Source organism: Hibiscus syriacus, unplaced genomic scaffold, assembly GCF_006381635.1.
Source record: "Hibiscus syriacus cultivar Baekdansim isolate YM2019G1 unplaced genomic scaffold, ASM638163v2 tig00111848_pilon, whole genome shotgun sequence".
NCBI classification, from domain to species: domain Eukaryota; kingdom Viridiplantae; phylum Streptophyta; class Magnoliopsida; order Malvales; family Malvaceae; genus Hibiscus; species Hibiscus syriacus.
This window is the reverse complement of record NW_024063201.1, coordinates 4,233,926-4,252,162: the sequence shown is the minus strand read 5'-3', so window position 1 is coordinate 4,252,162 and position 18,237 is coordinate 4,233,926. Positions and strand designations below refer to the sequence as shown.

Genomic DNA, 18,237 nt, shown 5'->3' with positions numbered 1-18,237 from the left:
TGCTTAAATTTAATTGTAAATATTTTATAATATTGTGATATTATTTGATTTTAATTTAAATAGTTTTATAATCAAATACAACACACATATATATATATATATATATTCATATTTTTTCATATGTGATATATATATATCATACAGAGTCAAAGGACTCTACTCAAATTTGAAAATCAATCCACTAATTACTAAAAATTTCGAGTTATATTTTATAACTCGATTTGAACTTAAATTTTTTTTTGAGTCGAATTGAGTTTATGAAATTACAACTCGAAGTTAATTCGAGTTAAGTTTTCTCGGATCGAGTCAAATAAAAAAATCGATTTTTTGAATCAAGTCGAGTTTTGCTCACTCCTTATATCTAATAAAGAATATACGAGTTTAATTTAATAAATAGGCAATCACTAACTATGTTAAAATGATTTTTTATCATTAAATTTTTGAAAATTATAAAATGGTATGTATGTTATAAAATATTGATAAGTTTAAAAATTATTTTATAATTATTCAATGAATTTAATAATTATTTTATAATAATTTAATAATATCTTATAATTTTCAGAATTTTAATAACTAAAAAATTATATCAACCTAATTGACTGATTATTCGTATATTTTACCTTAATAACATGCATCTAAATCCGTAGACAAAATAAAAAATTAAAGAAGGGAGGGTTTATCTGCTAATTATTATCTTAGTCTGTGTCTAACAATGTTTAGTAAATGATTATAAAATAATTAATCATTATGATACTATAGTCTAAATGAGGGGCACAATCATTCATATTAATGTTTAATTTAAAATTAAAATATATACTTATATATATGAAGTGATAATTAAATATTAATTTATTATAGGAGAAACAAACCAACCAAAAGTGTAAATGTGTCAAGTACTTAATGATTCAATGAAAATTACCCTATCATTACAACGTCGTTTATGGCAAGATCAACATCAAACAGCAAAATGTTTGCTGAAATGTCATGTTTTTATTTATATAAATTCCATAACGTTGGTCTTCTTCTCTGCAACTGCAAAGGTTTCTTCTTGCCTGGCATTTAGTGAAAGTAGAATCCTTGAGCGGCAGCGGCGCCCCTGAAGAGATATGGAACGCATTCCCAAGTGAAACGTTGTCGTTTACCCATATGTCCTTTTGCAGTTTTTCTGGCACAATCTCTCTGGCATTTTTTGAGCTCGCAGCGATAAACATCGTTTGGTCTTTTCTTCTTCTTCGTGAAACGAAGTTCCAGGTTGGTTCTATCATCTTCGGCTTCTTTTCACGGTTTTTTTCGTGTGTTTTTGGTTGGATTTTACCCTTTTTCCCGTAATAATTCTCTGTCTTTTTCTTTGCTTTTAATGTGGTTTCTTCTTTTTTGAAAGAAAAAAAAAACAATGTTTGCCATTAATGGGGTTATGTGCTACGTTATTTCACCAAAATTTGTTGTCCAAGAAAAATACATTACTTTGATATTTTTACCAACGGGAAAAAGCCAATGTCCCTTTTGTTTTCACCTCTGACTTGTGTTGTATTTTTTCCATGTTAAAGTATATTTTTGAATGCTAAGCAGCTAGCTTGAAGGTACTTTCACAGCAATGAATGAAAAATTAAACTTTATCACCGTAATCTTCTCCCGTTTTTTAACCTTTGCAAAGCTTTATTACAGGGAATTTGTTTGTTTGAATTCAGGAGGTGATTTTTGTATTCTTTCACGTGGAGTGAAATATGTCATCGACTACGTGGTTTACTTCTCTTTCATGTTCAAGCACTGTGATTCAACCTTCCAATCAAACATCCATTCCTTTTATATTCCAATGGCTGAGATTCATTTTTCTATCCCCATGTCCTCAGAGAGTTCTCTTCTCTGCCGTTGATCTCCTCTTCCTACTTACCCTCATCTTTTTGGCTGTTCACAAGCTTTACTTTAGATTCTTAGGCAATAGCCATGGTAGCTCTGACTTAAACAAGCCTCTCATAAGCCCCAGCAGAGCCCTTCTCGGGACTACCATATGGTTCAAGCTCTCTTTGATTGTCACCGTTGTGCTTGCGTTTTGTTATACTATTGTCTCCATTTTTGCATTTACTAGCATTAGTCAGGAGCCTTGGAAACAATTTGATGGCATATTTTGGCTAATTCAAGCCATAACTCATTCGGGGATTGCTATCTTAATCATCCATGAAAAGAGATTTCGAGCTGTTAACCATCCTATCTTTCTCCGAATTTATTGGACTGCGAATTTTGTTATTTTTTCTTTGTTCACGGCATCGGGGATCATTCGTTTGCTATCTGTTGAAACAAATCAGGCAAGGGATTTGAGGTTTGGATGATATAGTTTCCTTTGCTTCTTTCCCATTATCAGTTCTTGTGGTTGTTGCTATTAGTGGTTCAACTGGTATAATGGCTACCGGAGAATTTGAACTAGCAATGGATGAAGAAATAAAGCTGTATGAACCGTTGTTGAGCAAATCTAACGTGAGTGGATTTGCTTCAGCTTCAGTAGTATCAAAGGCTTTTTGGCTCTGGATGAATCCTCTGTTGAAGAAAGGGTATAAATCCCCTCTTAAAATGGATGAAGTTCCGATTCTATCACCCCAACATCGGGCTGAAAAGATGTCGAAGCTCTTCGAAGCGAAATGGCCTAAACCGGAAGAGAAATCTAGCCACCCTGTTCTAACCACATTGCTACGTTGCTTTTGGAAGAAACTTGCCTTCACTGCATTCCTCGCGATTGTGCGGCTTTCGGTTATGTATGTTGGTCCTATTTTGATCCAAAGCTTTGTTGATTACACTGCTGGGAAACGTAGCTCTCCATATGAAGGATATTACCTTATATTGACTCTCCTTGCTGCTAAGTTTCTCGAAGTTTTGATGACTCACCAATTCAATTTCAACTCTCAGAAAATCGGAATGCTCATACGCTGCACTCTCATAACTTCTTTATACAAGAAAGGACTAAGGCTAACTTGCTCCGCACGTCAATCTCATGGAGTGGGACAAATAGTGAATTACATGGCTGTTGATGCTCAACAGCTCTCTGATATGATATTACAGCTCCATTCTATTTGGTTGACTCCTTTGCAAGTTACTGTCGCCTTGGTGCTCTTGTATAGGTATCTCGGTGCTTCGGTAGTGACATCGGTGTTCGGACTTCTCGGTATATTTATATTTGTGGTAATGGGGACAAAAAGGAACAACAGATTTCAATTCAATGTGATGAAGAATCGTGACTTGAGAATGAAGGCAATGAATGAGATGCTTAATTACATGAGGGTTATCAAGCTCCAAGCATGGGAAGAACACTTCAATGAAAGAATCCAATCTTTTCGTGATATGGAGTTTGGTTGGCTAAGCCAATTCTTGTATTCGATATCCGGGAATATCATTGTAATGTGGTCGACACCGTTGTTGATATCAACACTCACGTTCGCGACTGCACTTTTATTAGGAGTGTCACTTAATGCAGGGGTAGTTTTCACAGCAATAACTATCTTTAAGATCCTGCAGGAGCCCATCAGGACATTCCCACAGTCCATGATCTCACTTTCACAGGCAATGATTTCATTGGAGAGACTGGATACTTACATGATGAGCAAGGAGTTGGTTGATACATCGGTGGAGAGACAGGAGGGTTGCGACAACACTCGGATTGCTGTGGAAGTTAAAAATGCAGGGTTTAGCTGGGACGACGAAACCGGAGAAGGGGTTCTTAAAAATATAAATTTAGAGGTCAAGAAAGGGGAGCTTACCGCCATAGTAGGGACTGTGGGATCTGGAAAGTCTTCTCTCCTAGGTTCCATTCTTGGCGAGATGCACAAAATATCAGGAAAGGTAAGCCTAAGAGCATGTAGTCATGTCTTTATGATGGTTGCATTTGTTATTCATATTCGTATTAATTTTAGAATGGGACTTGGTGAATTCTTGCATAATAGAAACAAACAATGCAACAAAATATTGAAAGATTGCTAAACAAGGTTCTTGTAATGTTTTCATGACAGGTTAAGCTTTGTGGGACAACTGCATATGTAGCTCAATCATCTTGGATTCAGAATGGGACAATTGAAGAGAACATCCTATTTGGTTTGCCGATGAACAGACAGAAATACAGGGAAGTTATAAGGGTCTGTTGTTTGGAGAATGACCTGGAAATGATGGAGTTTGGTGATCAGACTGAAATCGGAGAGCGTGGAATTAACCTCAGTGGTGGCCAGAAGCAACGGATACAACTTGCTAGAGCGGTTTACCAGGATTGTGACATCTACCTTCTCGATGACATCTTTAGTGCCGTCGATGCTCATACTGGGACAAACATATTTAAGGTGAAACTACTATCTGATTCATTTTATTTTAATCCATGTATGAGAAAATTGGTAGAAAAACATGGTGGTTTCTTATAAAATCTTGCTGCGTCTGTTTTTATCTTGTTTAACTGCAGGAATGCGTGAGAGGAGCTCTCAAAGATAAAACTATTTTGCTTGTAACTCATCAAGTGGACTTCTTGCACAATGTTGATCTTATTTTGGTCAGTAAACATGTATCATTGTTTCATGGAAAGGACACATGCAGCCACTCGTGTAAGAGTATTTAAGTTTCGAAAATATTTGTCGTGTAAATTTCAGGTAATGCGAGACGGGATGATAGTGCAGTCGGGGAAGTATAATGATCTACTGGATGCTGGCACAGATTTTGGAGCTCTTGTAGCTGCACACGAAACATCCATGGAACTTGTTGAAGCAGGCAACACCATGCCTGCTGAAAAATCCTCCAAAGCATCCATATCTCCTCGGGGTGTTTCCAACATCGGGGAAGCAAATAGTGAAAACAAGTCTCAAGAACACCCGAATTCAGATGGGGGTGATTCCAAACTAATCAAAGATGAAGAGAGGGAAACTGGTAAAGTCAGCTTCCATGTGTACAAAATGTACTTCACTGAAGCTTTCGGCTGGTGGGGTGTGGCCGCAGTGTTGTTATTATCTCTGTCGTGGCAAGCGTCTCTAATGGCTGGCGATTATTGGCTGTCATATGAAACTTCAGCTGAACATTCTGTTTCATTCAACCCTTCGGTATTTATCTCGGTTTATGCTATCATTGCAGCCATGTCGGTCATGTTATTAACGATGAGATCCTTTTTCGTTACACTTATGGGGCTAAGGACATCACAAATCCTTTTCAGACAAATTCTTCAAAGCATCTTGCATGCCCCTATGTCGTTTTTCGATACTACACCTTCAGGAAGAATTTTAAGTCGGGTAAAGCTTCGAAACTCGTTATAGTATATCGGTATATATCATAGGACTGATGGATTCATTACGTTTAATCCACAGGTATCAACTGATCAGACCAATGTCGATATTTTTGTGCCATTCATTATGGGGATTACCATTTCTCTGTACATTGCAATGCTCAGTATCTTCATAATCACATGTCAATTCGCTTGGCCCTCTATATTCTTGATAATTCCACTCGCTTGGCTGAATTACTGGTATCGGGTATGGTTCTTTCATTTCGATATAAAAATATTCATGTGGTAATTCGCTTTGTTAAATCATAAACCATGTACTGCAGATCTCTTTGATTAAAACAGATGTTTATGTCATAGGCTCACATGATGGATTAAAGAAGGTTCACTTGATGATGCTCATTTCTCTTTGATTGCAGGGATATTACCTAGCATCATCCCGTGAACTAACTCGCCTCGACTCAATCACTAAAGCTCCCGTCATCCATCACTTCTCGGAAAGCATCTCTGGAGTTATGACGATTCGTGCATTCAGAAAGGAGGATAGGTTTTGTCAGGAAAACGTTGATAGAGTTAATTCCAATTTACGCATGGATTTCCACAACAACGGATCCAACGAGTGGTTAGGCTTCCGGTTAGAACTTTTCGGGACCATAGTCCTCTGCCTTTCCACCATGTTTATGATCTTGTTACCTAGCAGCATTGTCAGGCCAGGTAAGCATATGCTACACATGGTTTATTATTCTATTTAAAATCAAGTATATATGTTTCAAGTAAGTGCATACATTGTGGCTTAGTGAAGGCATACATGTCAATACACAATGCAGAAAACTTTTAACTTCTTTTGCATAATACAGAAAATGTTGGGTTATCTCTCTCATATGGATTGTCCCTCAATGGAGTGTTGTTCTGGGCCATATATTTAAGTTGCTTTGTGGAAAATAGAATGGTTTCAGTGGAAAGAATAAAGCAATTCTCAGCTATTCAACCCGAAGCAACATGGCATATCGAAGACTGTCTTCCCCCTCCAAATTGGCCTGCCCATGGCAATGTCGAGCTTAAAGAATTGCAATTCCGGTACCGACCGAACACTCCTCTTGTACTTAAAGGCATTACTCTCAGCATCAATGGGGGTGAAAAGGTCGGTGTTGTTGGTCGGACGGGGAGCGGGAAGTCGACTTTAATCCAAGCTTTGTTTAGAGTGGTTGAACCAACTGGAGGTAAGATAATCGTTGATGGTATAGATATCTGCATGCTGGGGCTGCATGATCTTAGGTCACGCTTTGGGATCATCCCTCAAGAGCCTGTTCTTTTCGAAGGAACTGTGAGAAGCAACATTGACCCTGTAGGACAGTTTTCAGATGAAGAGATTTGGAAGGTAAACAATACATTCCAAGCAACAACATTAGCCACTTCATTTACATGCATATAAGTTATAAATTTACTATCTTTGCAGAGTCTTGAGCGATGCCAACTTAAAGATGTGGTGGCATCGAAACCCGATAAATTCGATTCTTTAGGTAAGAGTCTTGAGTATATTTCTATTCATTGAAATGGTGCCTCAGAATAACCAAAACCGTGCGTGTGTGTATGTTTCAGTGGTTGACAATGGTGACAATTGGAGCGTGGGGCAAAGGCAACTTCTATGTTTGGGGAGGGTGATGCTTAAGCGCAGTAGGCTTTTGTTCATGGACGAGGCTACCGCATCGGTCGACTCGCAAACGGATGCTATAATACAAAAGATTATAAGGGATGATTTTGCGGCCTGCACAATTATCAGCATTGCTCACAGAATTCCCACTGTCATGGACTGTGACAAGGTTTTGGTCGTGGATGCAGGTGCGTGCCCATACTCATTATGATCATGACCATTGTTGATGTGCGAATCGTCCAACTGATGTTTTTTTTTGTTCGAACAACACAGGAAAGGCAAAAGAATTTGACAAGCCATCACGCTTGCTTGAGAGCCCAACAGTGTTTGCAGCACTGGTTCAAGAGTATGCCGACCGATCTGCTGCAGCTTAACCCATCTATAATTTAGAGAAAATGTACTATTTAGCACCAGAATAAAATTTAGAGAAGAGATGAAGTTTGTATGAATTTCTCTATATTAGACTGATTCTTCATCACTGAATTATGACCATAATGAAAACCTTTTCAAGTTTTTCTTCTCAGAGAATCAAGCATTACCCGTTTTCATTTAGGAATAAACTTTATAGGAAGATAATAGATGATTTCTACTCTAAAAATGCTAATATTTAGTTTTAGTCCCTTTAAGAATATAAATTATTACGATTTAAAATTTTATTTTGTTTCCTAATAATTTACAATTTAATCAAGCTCCTCCTAAAATATCATCTGTCTTTCGCCCTTGCGGGAGGGAAAAAATAGGAATTGTGTGTTATTTTTTTATGTTTAAATTATTATTATTTGAAATAATACTTTGACTTTGATCGATGTTATATTTACCTTTTCGGTCTTTAGTATTTGATTTCAATTCAGAATTAAGAAGGTTCAGTTAAGCCTACTTTTCTCCCGATTCGGCTCAAACTTGGTTAACAAATTTTATAATGTTTTCTTAGAGAATTTAAGTCATTATTTAAATGGTAATAGTTCATGATAGAGAGAATAGTACAAGAAACTAGAAAGGGACACGTAGCAATTGGTTTTCACATACAAGAATCAAAATTTGAACTCGACAACATGGGAAATTTGTCTTCCCATGTACAAGAATGGACGCTCGATCATTTCTTTGCTCCTTTTGCTTCTAACCCTCCTTTCAAGCTCTTCATCGTTCACGCCAAGCCTACTCCTTCTGTTGTTGGTATCGCTGGACCTGGTATCTGTTTTCCTTTTTGTATCTTAGATTCAAGTGCCTTGTGTTCTACTTCTAATTTACCTATTATTGTAGGAGCTGCTGATGTATTGCCCCATGTGGATGCGGATTTGAGGAAGATCGTCGCCAAGGTCGTGGAGAAGGCCAAGGAACTCTGCGTTAGTAAATCGGTATGCATCCATCGTCATACATCTAAATTTAGGGTTGATTGATTCCTCCGTCCATCCCTGCCCTGAATCTGATTATACACCTGTATGTATGCAGGTGCATGATGCAGTTGTGGAAGTCGATGCCAGGAATGTTCTTTGTGAGGCGGTAGAAAAACACAATGCCTCAGTGCTCGCTGTTGGTAGCCATGGTTATGGCGCTATAAAGAGGTAAAACTCTAGTGTATCTTATATCAGTTGTATTTCAGTCCAGGTTTTAACAAGATTTATCATATATTCTATTTCAGGGCTGTTCTTGGCACTGTGAGTGATTATTGTTCTCATCATGCACATTGCTATGTGATGATCGTGAAGAAGCCTAAGACCAAACATTAATCCGCCAAATAGAGTCGAAGAATGGATGGTGATTGCTGCCTGATTTTAGTTTACCTAATAACCATGATGTTGCACACTGGATTGTAATACCAATAATGCTGGATGTTGATTATTGGTATAAATGAGCACATTTTACACTTGTTATTGTAATATTTTTTACTTAATGTATCATGCGATGCAAGTGTTCAAATAGTTTCTTATTAGTTGTACAAATAATACTAAATATGATTACGGATGCGATTGCGGATAGATAGATATATTTTTTTGATTAAGCAAGCTGATTGCATATATATATATATATATATATAAATATTAAACCAAGGTGATTACAAAATAATTGCAGATAAATATATAAAGGTGTAATTTTCAAGATAATCTAATGATTCAGATAAGAATGATGATATGTATAACCATATCTCAAGCATTGGTGTGATGTTCTTACAAAACCAAATTGAGGAGCTTTGGAAAAGCTCAAGCCTAGTGACACGAAGTGAATTATAATGAATGTAAAAGGCAGCTTACTAGTAATTTTGATATGCTGCCATTTCAAGTGTACCAAGGCAAATCAGTCCAAGCACCAGAAACATGTCCATTCTCACAGACAAAAGCTCGAACAACTGGCTCGCCGTCGTCATGGTATCCGAAAACCTGCCTCAAACAGAAGGCGGAATGCAGATCCCACGTTTCTTTGCACGACCAAAAGGCGCAATTGAGATCTATCTTGCTCCGGTTTATATCGTTTATCGTCCTCCACACCCGGGATTTCTTGAAGTTCTTGAATACCCATCTGAAGAGCATGTAATTTTGCTTCTACGTGTGAACGCACCAGGGCCAATCGCAAATGTACAGGCAATCCCCTCGGAACCGGCTCGCCAATAACTTGTTCCCTTGTTCCCGGCTTAAGTTCCAAACGCCGGTTGCTAAATGGGACCTCTGCGATCTACAAATCTTCCTTCTCTTACAAACCGGTAATTCATGCCCGATTGTAGTAGTCCCGGTTTCTATAGTTTCCATTGGATAATCGTCCACTGAATCGGACGCGTTGTAAACAGTGTCGAAATAGAGATCATCGAAAAGAGACCAGCAACAATCGGATCCTGGGATATCGGCTTCCGAGTTCGAGTTCAGGTTCGGATTTGAATTGCCTTCCGCTCTGCTCGAATAGTGCTCCGTGGAAGTCGTTGAGGCATGGGAATTAGCCGGCTTGTGATAATTCTCATCGGGACCGAGCTTGCGCTCTAGGCCGAAATCAGAATTCTCAAGAAGGATGCCGGCCTGGAGGAGGCCAGGGAAGCAGGCGGAAAGCTTGTGAAGGGATGCCCAACCGCCGGGTGTGGCGGAGGAGGAAGTGGAGAGAAGATCGGCGGAGACAGTGGGGATGGTTTTGCAGCATTTAAGCTTCAAGCAGGTGTTGCGAATGAGAGGAGAACTTGGTGCAGACACAAGCGAGACTTGCCCAGCTCGTGGGATCGTCTTGGAGCTTCGAAAATATGTTTAGAACCACATCCTCCGGAAGCCTATAGAACGGCGTCTCCGTCATCGTCCTGAGTATCTAATAATAATAATAATAAAAGTTGGTATTGCTGGTGTTTCAACTTCCTGTTTTGCTTCCTAGGAAATTACAAGGTGCGAAGAACCCATAAATAGGTTGAATGAAGGAATTAGTGGCTGTGAAGGACCGTCGGCGTGGGGATAGCATATTGTTTCGACAGCTAACTTACAGGCTGCTTTGTGGTTGTGGATTACACAAACTGACGAATAGCGCTACGAATCGTCTAGTCCAGTCGTTCTTCTTTATTTAATCATTTCTTTTTCAAGATCCGGATGGATAAAGCTGTTCAAACTAATCTTTTATTTAACTAATTCATATATAAGGGTTAATTCATTACATACCCCTAAATCACTATCCAAGTTTTAAATTATTCCTTTCTTAAAGGAATGAATTTATTTGAATTTGTAAAATATCAATAATATCTCATCAGTTTAATACTCGTTTAAACATTAAAGTTAATTTAAATTTAACATAGGCCTGTAAACGAACCGAACGCACACGAACGGAAGTATGTTTATGTTCGTTCATTTAATAAATAAACGAATATAAACAAACACGAACATAAACGAACAATTGTTTTTGTTCATGTTCGTTTATTAAGAATATAACTTGTTCATGTTCGTTCATTTAATAAATAAACGAACACGAACATAAACGAACACGAACATAAATGAACGCGAACATAAAACGAACATAAACGTTAGAGACCCTACCTTCCATTGTTCTTTCATGATAAATAGTCGACAATGCAAATCAACCAAATCTACAGTGATAAATAGCGTAAGAGCTGATTAGCAGTGATGAAATGTTTGAAGATATCAAATATTTCGATCGATCTTTTAAAGATATTAAATGATTCACACGAATTTAATTTAACGCTACAACATTTATCTTAGTGGTCCATGATTACATATAAACAATCATTTTTCACTACTTTATTCTAATAAATTCGCCGGCTAAAAGTTTTGTGACATTAATGTCAGACTTTAGTGAGGTTTGTTAATAATAGTCTTTTTCGTTGTGAGAGTAGACAATTTAACAACATGAAGATTTCGAACGGTACAAATTGGACTACAAGGCAATAACATAGATCCGAAATCCCTTTGATGCTACATATCGTAATTGATATTATTGCTAAACCACCATTCAAAATTTTAATATACCTAAAGTCTACTCCACAACTAAAGGTCACACAAGAACTATGAAAACAAAAGTTCATTGCCAAAGTGTATTTTCTACTTATTAATGGGTTCTTCCTGGAAAACACTACCTATTACACTCTTTTTCAGAAATTGCATAGAAACATTTGTTTTGTTTTCTGGCAAATTCTATATATTTTTCTCTTTACTGATGCTCATATACTTCCGATTGTTACATTTATCTTCCTATCTATTTCTAGAAAGAAGTATGATGCTTTCTTGAGTTTTAGATGTGAAGATACCCGCAACAACTTTACATATCAACTATTAAGCCAAATAAAATAGAGAAAGAGATGAAAACAGACATGTAAAACTTCAGATTGTACTATAATATAACTTGTTTTGAAGTTTTCAGCGACCGTCTCCACTCTATAGTGAACACTAGGGTTTGGGAAAAAAAGGGGAAATGAATATAGGTGCGAGGTGTCTCACGGGTTAACATATTGGATTTAATCTCCAAATAAAATTGGGTTAATTATAGAGTTAGTCATCAGAATATTAGATTAATTAATATTTTTAAGATACTTACAAATTGGTCACCAAAATTGATTTAAGAATATTGAGTTAAACATAAATGAATGAACATAAACGAACATAACCGAACATAACCGAACGAACATAAACGAATATAACCGAACGTTCACAAACGTAAATGAACGAACGAGACTTATGTTCATGTTCGTTCATTTAATTAAACGAACACAAAATCTTATTCATGTTCATTCATTTAATAAATAAACGCACATAAACGAACTTCCCGCCACACGATTCACGAACGATTCGCTAAACGTTCAGTTCATCCTAATTTAACATAAGCTACATACTGTAAATATCTGTCGTGTTAAAGAACTTAATTAATACAATTATAAGACTCATTAAAATTTAAACAGGTGAAGCGTACCTAAAGACAAGAGTGATTGATTTTCAGAACTATGATGTCATTTTCACGTCAAATCAGAAGGCCCGCAACATCAAATCAAACTTTGATTCCACCCAAAGCATAACTTGCATCAAATTTCACTATAGGATTAAATGGACGTGAATTCTGTGAATAGTTTGAAGGGCCAAGTGTCAATAGCAGCATGCATAAAGCCATAATGAAGAGTTGCACTTGGAGAAGAAAGCTTAACGTAAAGCACGACATTACCACACATAGAAGGTAATAAATTGTTATCTAATGCATCAAGACGACATCAGCCAATTGCCCACACACTATCGAATACCAATCAACAAAGAGTCGACGAGACGGAAAGAGAATTATGTTTCCGCACATCTTGACAATTTCATGTGCTCACTTATCAACTTTGTCCCCTCAACAATACAATGACGTGAAGCCTCCAACACCACTTCAGCCCCCCCAATTGTCAACTCTTGGCCTCAATAATTGTTACCACTCTCACTGCTAATTTATTCTCAAACCAAATATTTCCTAAGATTATGGAGCTTAAGTGTTTTTTTGCTTCTTGAAAATAGTTTTCATTATATATAATAATCTTTTAGACAATCCACGTAGCAATGGAGTTAAAAAACAATAGTAAAATGATTCAAATAACAGCAAACTTCGGCCATGAAATCCAGAATGATTGGTACACTTTCAATAAGTTCTTGCCCCCCCACTGCTTTAAGTTTCATAGGATTTTCCATCAGCTTAAGGTCACACGTCAGCTCTGCATGGTAACTTACCTGTCAAACAAAAAACAAACATGAAGATAAATGGACGGCAAAGCATTGGTCACAAAAATACAAATATATATATATATTTACACACCTTGATAAACTCTTGCTCCTACTCCTGCTTCTACTCCCACTTGGACTCCTGCTAACACTCCGTCTTTTAGGACTCTTGCTAACACTCCGTCTTTTAGGACTCTTGCTAACACTGTGTCTTTTAGGACTCCCGCTAACACTGCGCCTTTTAGGACTCTTGCTCCTTCCTTTTCCGCGCTGCTCAGAGTAATGTAATATATATAACAAAATATAACAGTAGTCAATCAAAAGGAGAGACTAACAACCGAGTTAGATTAGATTAAATTTAAAAAACTGCCGATTGGACAGAACAGAAACCTGTTCTCCCAAAGCTTTAAAAATAGGCAACTTCAATTTCGAACTTTTTACTAAAAATATGCAAAAAATAACTTACAGAAGGCAACGGAGATCTTGATCTTGATCGAGATCTGCAAAAGTTCCAGAAAGAACCCAAGTTTAAAAATCAACATGTTCCTTTTTTAACAACTTTTATGTCCAAGAGCCTTGATGCCCCTTCCACGTCAGAATCACCACATTCAAAAGGAATAAAAAGGAGAATGCACAGATCTATGGCAGTTAAATAAGGAAACAAAGAATAAGTACAAGGCCATCTCGGAAACCTGCCCACACAAGGAATAAAACCTAATCTCGCAAAATAAAATCCTCAAAATTTAAATTCCAATATTTCGACACCAGTGGATATAGAATGAGCAAGCTCCTGTGCCACCGAATTCCATAGTCAATCCACATAGCATGTCCTATTAGCTTGGCAATATCTGGAGCTGAAAATGAAAGTGAAATGTTCTACTGCTCAAAGTGATGACTTGCAAATCCCAGTGCATTTACACTGAAATCCAGCTCTACTATTGCAATTCCTTGAAAATAAATCCAGCTGATTCCTTAGTTACAAATCTAGCACCCATGGGCATGTATGATGCTATGTATATTAGACAAGGGACAGGAGTGATTTTAAGCTGCCCATCTAAAAAACACCATACTTCTGCAACCATACGAGTTTCATGCAATTTGAAACATATCACCACTAGATCCCAATATCCAATCCCCAGTTTGCAGCATATATCCATATCTAAAATACAAGCAAGGCAATTTTCATGACAAAAGAAAGAAAATGTAGTTCAATAGCTGGGATACAATCCTCACCAAGTCTCACAGACAAATCATCTTCCATGACAAGGAAAGCATGCAAGCCAAAAGCATAAATTCACGCTTCACAGCCACGACAGAAGTTGATTCAAAATTTTATCTTAACATTGATAGCCCAAGTAGCCCCATGAACGAAGTAGCACACAAACACATTCCTTTACCTTACACAAGAAACTAAGTGTACGAAGTAATAACCAATTGACATTTGATTCAAAAATTCAAAATTTAAGTTCTCAAATAAAATCGGTGTTCACAGTTAATTTGGAGTGTGTACTATGCTCTATTTCTAAACAACATATTTCCTATATGTTTAAGGGGCAAGTGGATACAAAAAATTTTGACAGTGAACAAGTATAAAGACAGGATGCAACAATAATGTACAGCAAACAAAAAATTCCATGTTAGCTAACTAAATATTCCTTCTTCAAAATGAGTGCCTTCAGCACTTCCGCTTCCTAAGGAAGCCGCCATTATTGCATTGCAACTTCCATTTTCATTTCAGAATCCAAAAGTACTGTAACCTTGAAGCCCAGACCGTATACTTATCTAAAGAAGAGGCTTCATTTTAAAGAAATATTCAAATGCAGACAAAAAGTCCATTGCAGGGTCAATAAATCTGAAACATTAGTTTACAAAAAACTGAAATATTATCGATGAGCTGGACTGCAAAGCTAGTTGAGGAGATTATCATCAGTAAAAACCAAAAACAACCAGGAACAATGTCAGATACCATTATCCTCAGTACGGCAAAAAAAATTATTCAACGAAAAGGGGGAAGCAAGTATACCCTGAAAAAGAACGAGACCTTGATGCAGGGGAGGAACGAGACCTTGATCTTGACTTTGCAGGTGACTTGCGTGAAGGTTTGGTTCTAGGAGATTTGCTGCATAACAATTGCAAGGTTAGCAAGCAACTGCTTAGCCACAAATAAAATTTCACATAGCAAAGAATAAGAAAAACCTGCGGCTAGTGCTCCGACCACGAGAGCGACTGCGACTATGGCTTTGGCTTCTTGAGAGAGAACGACCACGACTGGGACTTCTAGAGGAATCTCTCTTAGAATCATATTCCTTAACCTAAAGATAAAAAGCTTTAGTAATAAAAATTGAAAATCACAACAGTAAAGGGGAAATAGCATTAAAAAGGTAAACACATAAACTAAGCTTTAGAATCTTATATGTTAGTTGGAAAATTGAATAAGATTCCTTCAGTTTCTCAAAGACTAAGTTAAGATCATGTACCCGAACATAAGCCCGAGAAAAGGCATTCCGAAATTCAGAGTCGTCAAGTTTCTTGATCTGCAAAAAGAGACCAGGAAATTTTGTACATGATCATATTTACTCAGTGGCGTTAACTAAGTTATGACAAGGTCTTCCACACTAAACAGAGTCGAAGGTAGGTTACTTACAGCATACTTCATGTCATCATAATTGGTGTAATCCACAATTCCCGTTGTCCCTGATAAACCAAGAAACAATTTTATCAGTAAGTATTTTATAAAGTGGTTTAACTTTCATTTGAGAAAACAGAAAAGACTAGTTTTAAATAAAATTACACATAAAAGCTAAAGGACCAGCCTACGACTATGAACATCAAATACAATGTCTTACCACCACCATCACGGAAAACTTGGGAAAAACAAACATCCCCGGCTCGACGCATGTGATCCTGAGTTAAACACACGACAAATATTTGTTTCAATGTCTTATATTATGGGTTACTCTCTTTTTTTTGGATTTGAAGGTTGACAAATTTAGCAAAATCAGCTTTTACCTTAAGATCCTGCCATGAAGCTGAAGATGGCAATCCAGTGATTAACACTGTACACCAAAGCAATCCATTAAAGAAATAACATGAGTAGCCTAAAACATATAGCACACAAAAAAGCAAGCATAAAAAGATAACAAACCACGATATTCAGAACGTTTGGCAGGTCCACGCCCACGCCCACGCCCACCTCCATAACTGCTGTGACGATCTGAAGATGAACGCCCACGACCACCATGTGCAAGTTCAACCTGCAATTAATTCATAAGATGAGAATAAAGCTCAAAATGCCAAGTTCATGACACAGTGACTAAATGCAAAACAAAACCTGAACAAGAAAGAAAAGGAAATAACCCGCAAACTCTGTCCTCCAAAATCATAGCCATCACGACCACGAATAGCATCTTCAGCATCTCGAGCCTCTTCAAACTAGGAAAAAGAAGTAACATCATGTCAAGACACAAAAAACCCAGAAACAACCCCCACGCCCCACCAAAACATTAGCACCTCAACTCACCTCAACAAAAGCATAACCTGGAGGTCTTGGTGGAATCTTCAGGTCAATATGTACTATGGAACCATACTGCAATGAAAGCAAAATGTAAAAAATTTCAAGCTTACAGAAAACTTACTAATCTAAGAAAGGCATATCATGAGATTCAATGAAACCCATATCAAGCAAGACAAACTCAATAAAAGAAACAACTGTGGTTCCACTCCATAAATTTAAAAGAGCCAACTTTTGTTTCACAAGTATACTCAAAGAAGCATGTATGTAAAACACGAGAGAAGCATGGTCCAAGTACAGCTACATCTGGGTTTTCCTTATATATTGCTAGCCACAATTAAGTTTGAAATTTGTTGATTAGTTGTCATTACTTGCAGCCTTCTACCCTCATTGATATTAGCATACCTGAGTTGGCAGTCTTCACAGTTTAATATCTTAAAATTTCAATATTCCCAAAAAATCTAATCCTAAGCATAGAATCCAAAACATAAATCTTCAAATTTTGCATCGTTAACTTCAAAGTTCATATAAAAGACAACTTGTTTGCGCCAAATCTACTCCTAAAAATGTATTTCACGATTAAACATAAAAATTTAGCGTTTTTTCTCTCAGAAGACAAAGTTCCATTTAACCTAAAATAATAAATACCTAATTATATGATTACAACAAAAATTAAAATAAAAGGAAAGCTAGAGCTTTCCCAAGTATAACCTTGTAAAACAAATCTTCCACTTCCCTCTCGCGAACATCTCCAGGAAGATTCCCAACATAGAGAGTTCTGCTCGAACGGCTACTCATTTTTCTTCTCTCTCTTCCCTGAAAAGTACAAAAGGAAATTTCTAGAGAAGGCCTTTAGATTTTAAATATTTAAGGAAGGATGCATTGATTTAGGGTTTACCTGCGAGGTTAATGTTTCTTTTCTGAGATGGATGTCTTCGGAAACGAGATTGTTTAGGGTTTTGAAATTTGAGAGAGGTGAAGGCTGGGCGATGAAAATAAGAAAAATATTTGGGTGAGGTAAAGTTAGTATGTAGTGCGTATACAGAAGTTGTTGTGAGCTTGCAATCAATGGCGTCCGACCTCATTTTTAATAGATCTGTCCAGCTGTATTTGTAGAGGGAAAATGCTGACGTACACTCATTGAGTTTCCCCAACTGATTTTGTCAGCTTATATAGTTTCCAACTGGTAAAATTTTAAGTCCATAGTTTCATTATTTTTAGTTTTTCAGTTTAATTTTGGCAGACATTTAATTTAAGATTAAAAATCGATAAAAATAGATATAATTGAAAATGTCATAAAAAATTTCTTAAATTCAACCGAAAATATTAAAAATTATATAATATTTTAAGATCAACCTAAAACATTATATTTTTATTATATTTTTATTGCATCGATTTTCGTTGTATTTTATCCTTAAATTAGATTACTGTTTCTTAGACTTTCCCGTTTAATTTCCCATATATTTCGTAATGTTTTAAAGATAAATTTTATATATTAATGGTATGATGTTGAATTTTTTTAGGCATAATATAAAAACAAGTGTCCAAATTATACTTAAATTCTCATAATAGGTGCTTAATCTATTTTTTATTCATCCAGTTGCCTAACGTTACAAGCGTTACCATTTTAGGTGTTCGAATCATCAACACCGTTAATTTTTCCGTTAAGTGACACATGTCACAATCT

The 18,237-nt window shown here is 36.7% G+C and overlaps 2 protein-coding genes and 2 pseudogenes across 6 annotated transcripts; 2 read left to right on the top strand and 2 right to left on the bottom strand.

Moving 5' to 3' along the window:
* Positions 1-1,201: 1,201 nt before the first annotated feature.
* On the top strand, positions 1,202-7,290 carry LOC120172357 (annotated as a pseudogene).
* A 562-nt stretch (positions 7,291-7,852) lies between these two features.
* LOC120172305 (universal stress protein PHOS32-like) lies at positions 7,853-8,779 on the top strand. Its single transcript, XM_039179790.1, has 4 exons — positions 7,853-8,075; positions 8,148-8,242; positions 8,337-8,449; positions 8,527-8,779. The coding sequence occupies exons 1-4, from the start codon at positions 7,853-7,855 to the stop codon at positions 8,612-8,614; spliced, it is 519 nt and encodes a 172-aa protein (XP_039035721.1). The 3' UTR covers positions 8,615-8,779.
* Positions 8,780-9,142: 363 nt separating this feature from the next.
* LOC120172349 lies at positions 9,143-10,380 on the bottom strand (annotated as a pseudogene).
* Positions 10,381-12,854: 2,474 nt separating this feature from the next.
* LOC120172369 (serine/arginine-rich-splicing factor SR34-like) lies at positions 12,855-17,550 on the bottom strand. Of its 5 annotated transcripts, none has more exons than XM_039179839.1 (15): positions 17,449-17,550; positions 17,262-17,366; positions 16,560-16,625; positions 16,397-16,471; positions 16,185-16,293; positions 16,049-16,095; positions 15,886-15,943; positions 15,684-15,733; positions 15,517-15,573; positions 15,236-15,351; positions 15,063-15,158; positions 13,506-13,539; positions 13,278-13,309; positions 13,134-13,196; positions 12,855-13,048 (listed from the first exon to the last, which is right to left on the bottom strand). In XM_039179839.1, the coding sequence occupies exons 2-15, from the start codon at positions 17,346-17,348 to the stop codon at positions 13,045-13,047; spliced, it is 894 nt and encodes a 297-aa protein (XP_039035770.1). In that variant the 5' UTR covers positions 17,349-17,366; positions 17,449-17,550; the 3' UTR covers positions 12,855-13,044. The 5 variants fall into 5 exon arrangements, 4 of the variants coding, with proteins under 4 accessions (XP_039035770.1, XP_039035771.1, XP_039035767.1 ...); XM_039179840.1 differs by having other exon boundaries at positions 15,105-15,158; positions 17,449-17,549; XM_039179836.1 differs by having other exon boundaries at positions 13,134-13,309; positions 17,449-17,546.
* Positions 17,551-18,237: the final 687 nt, after the last annotated feature.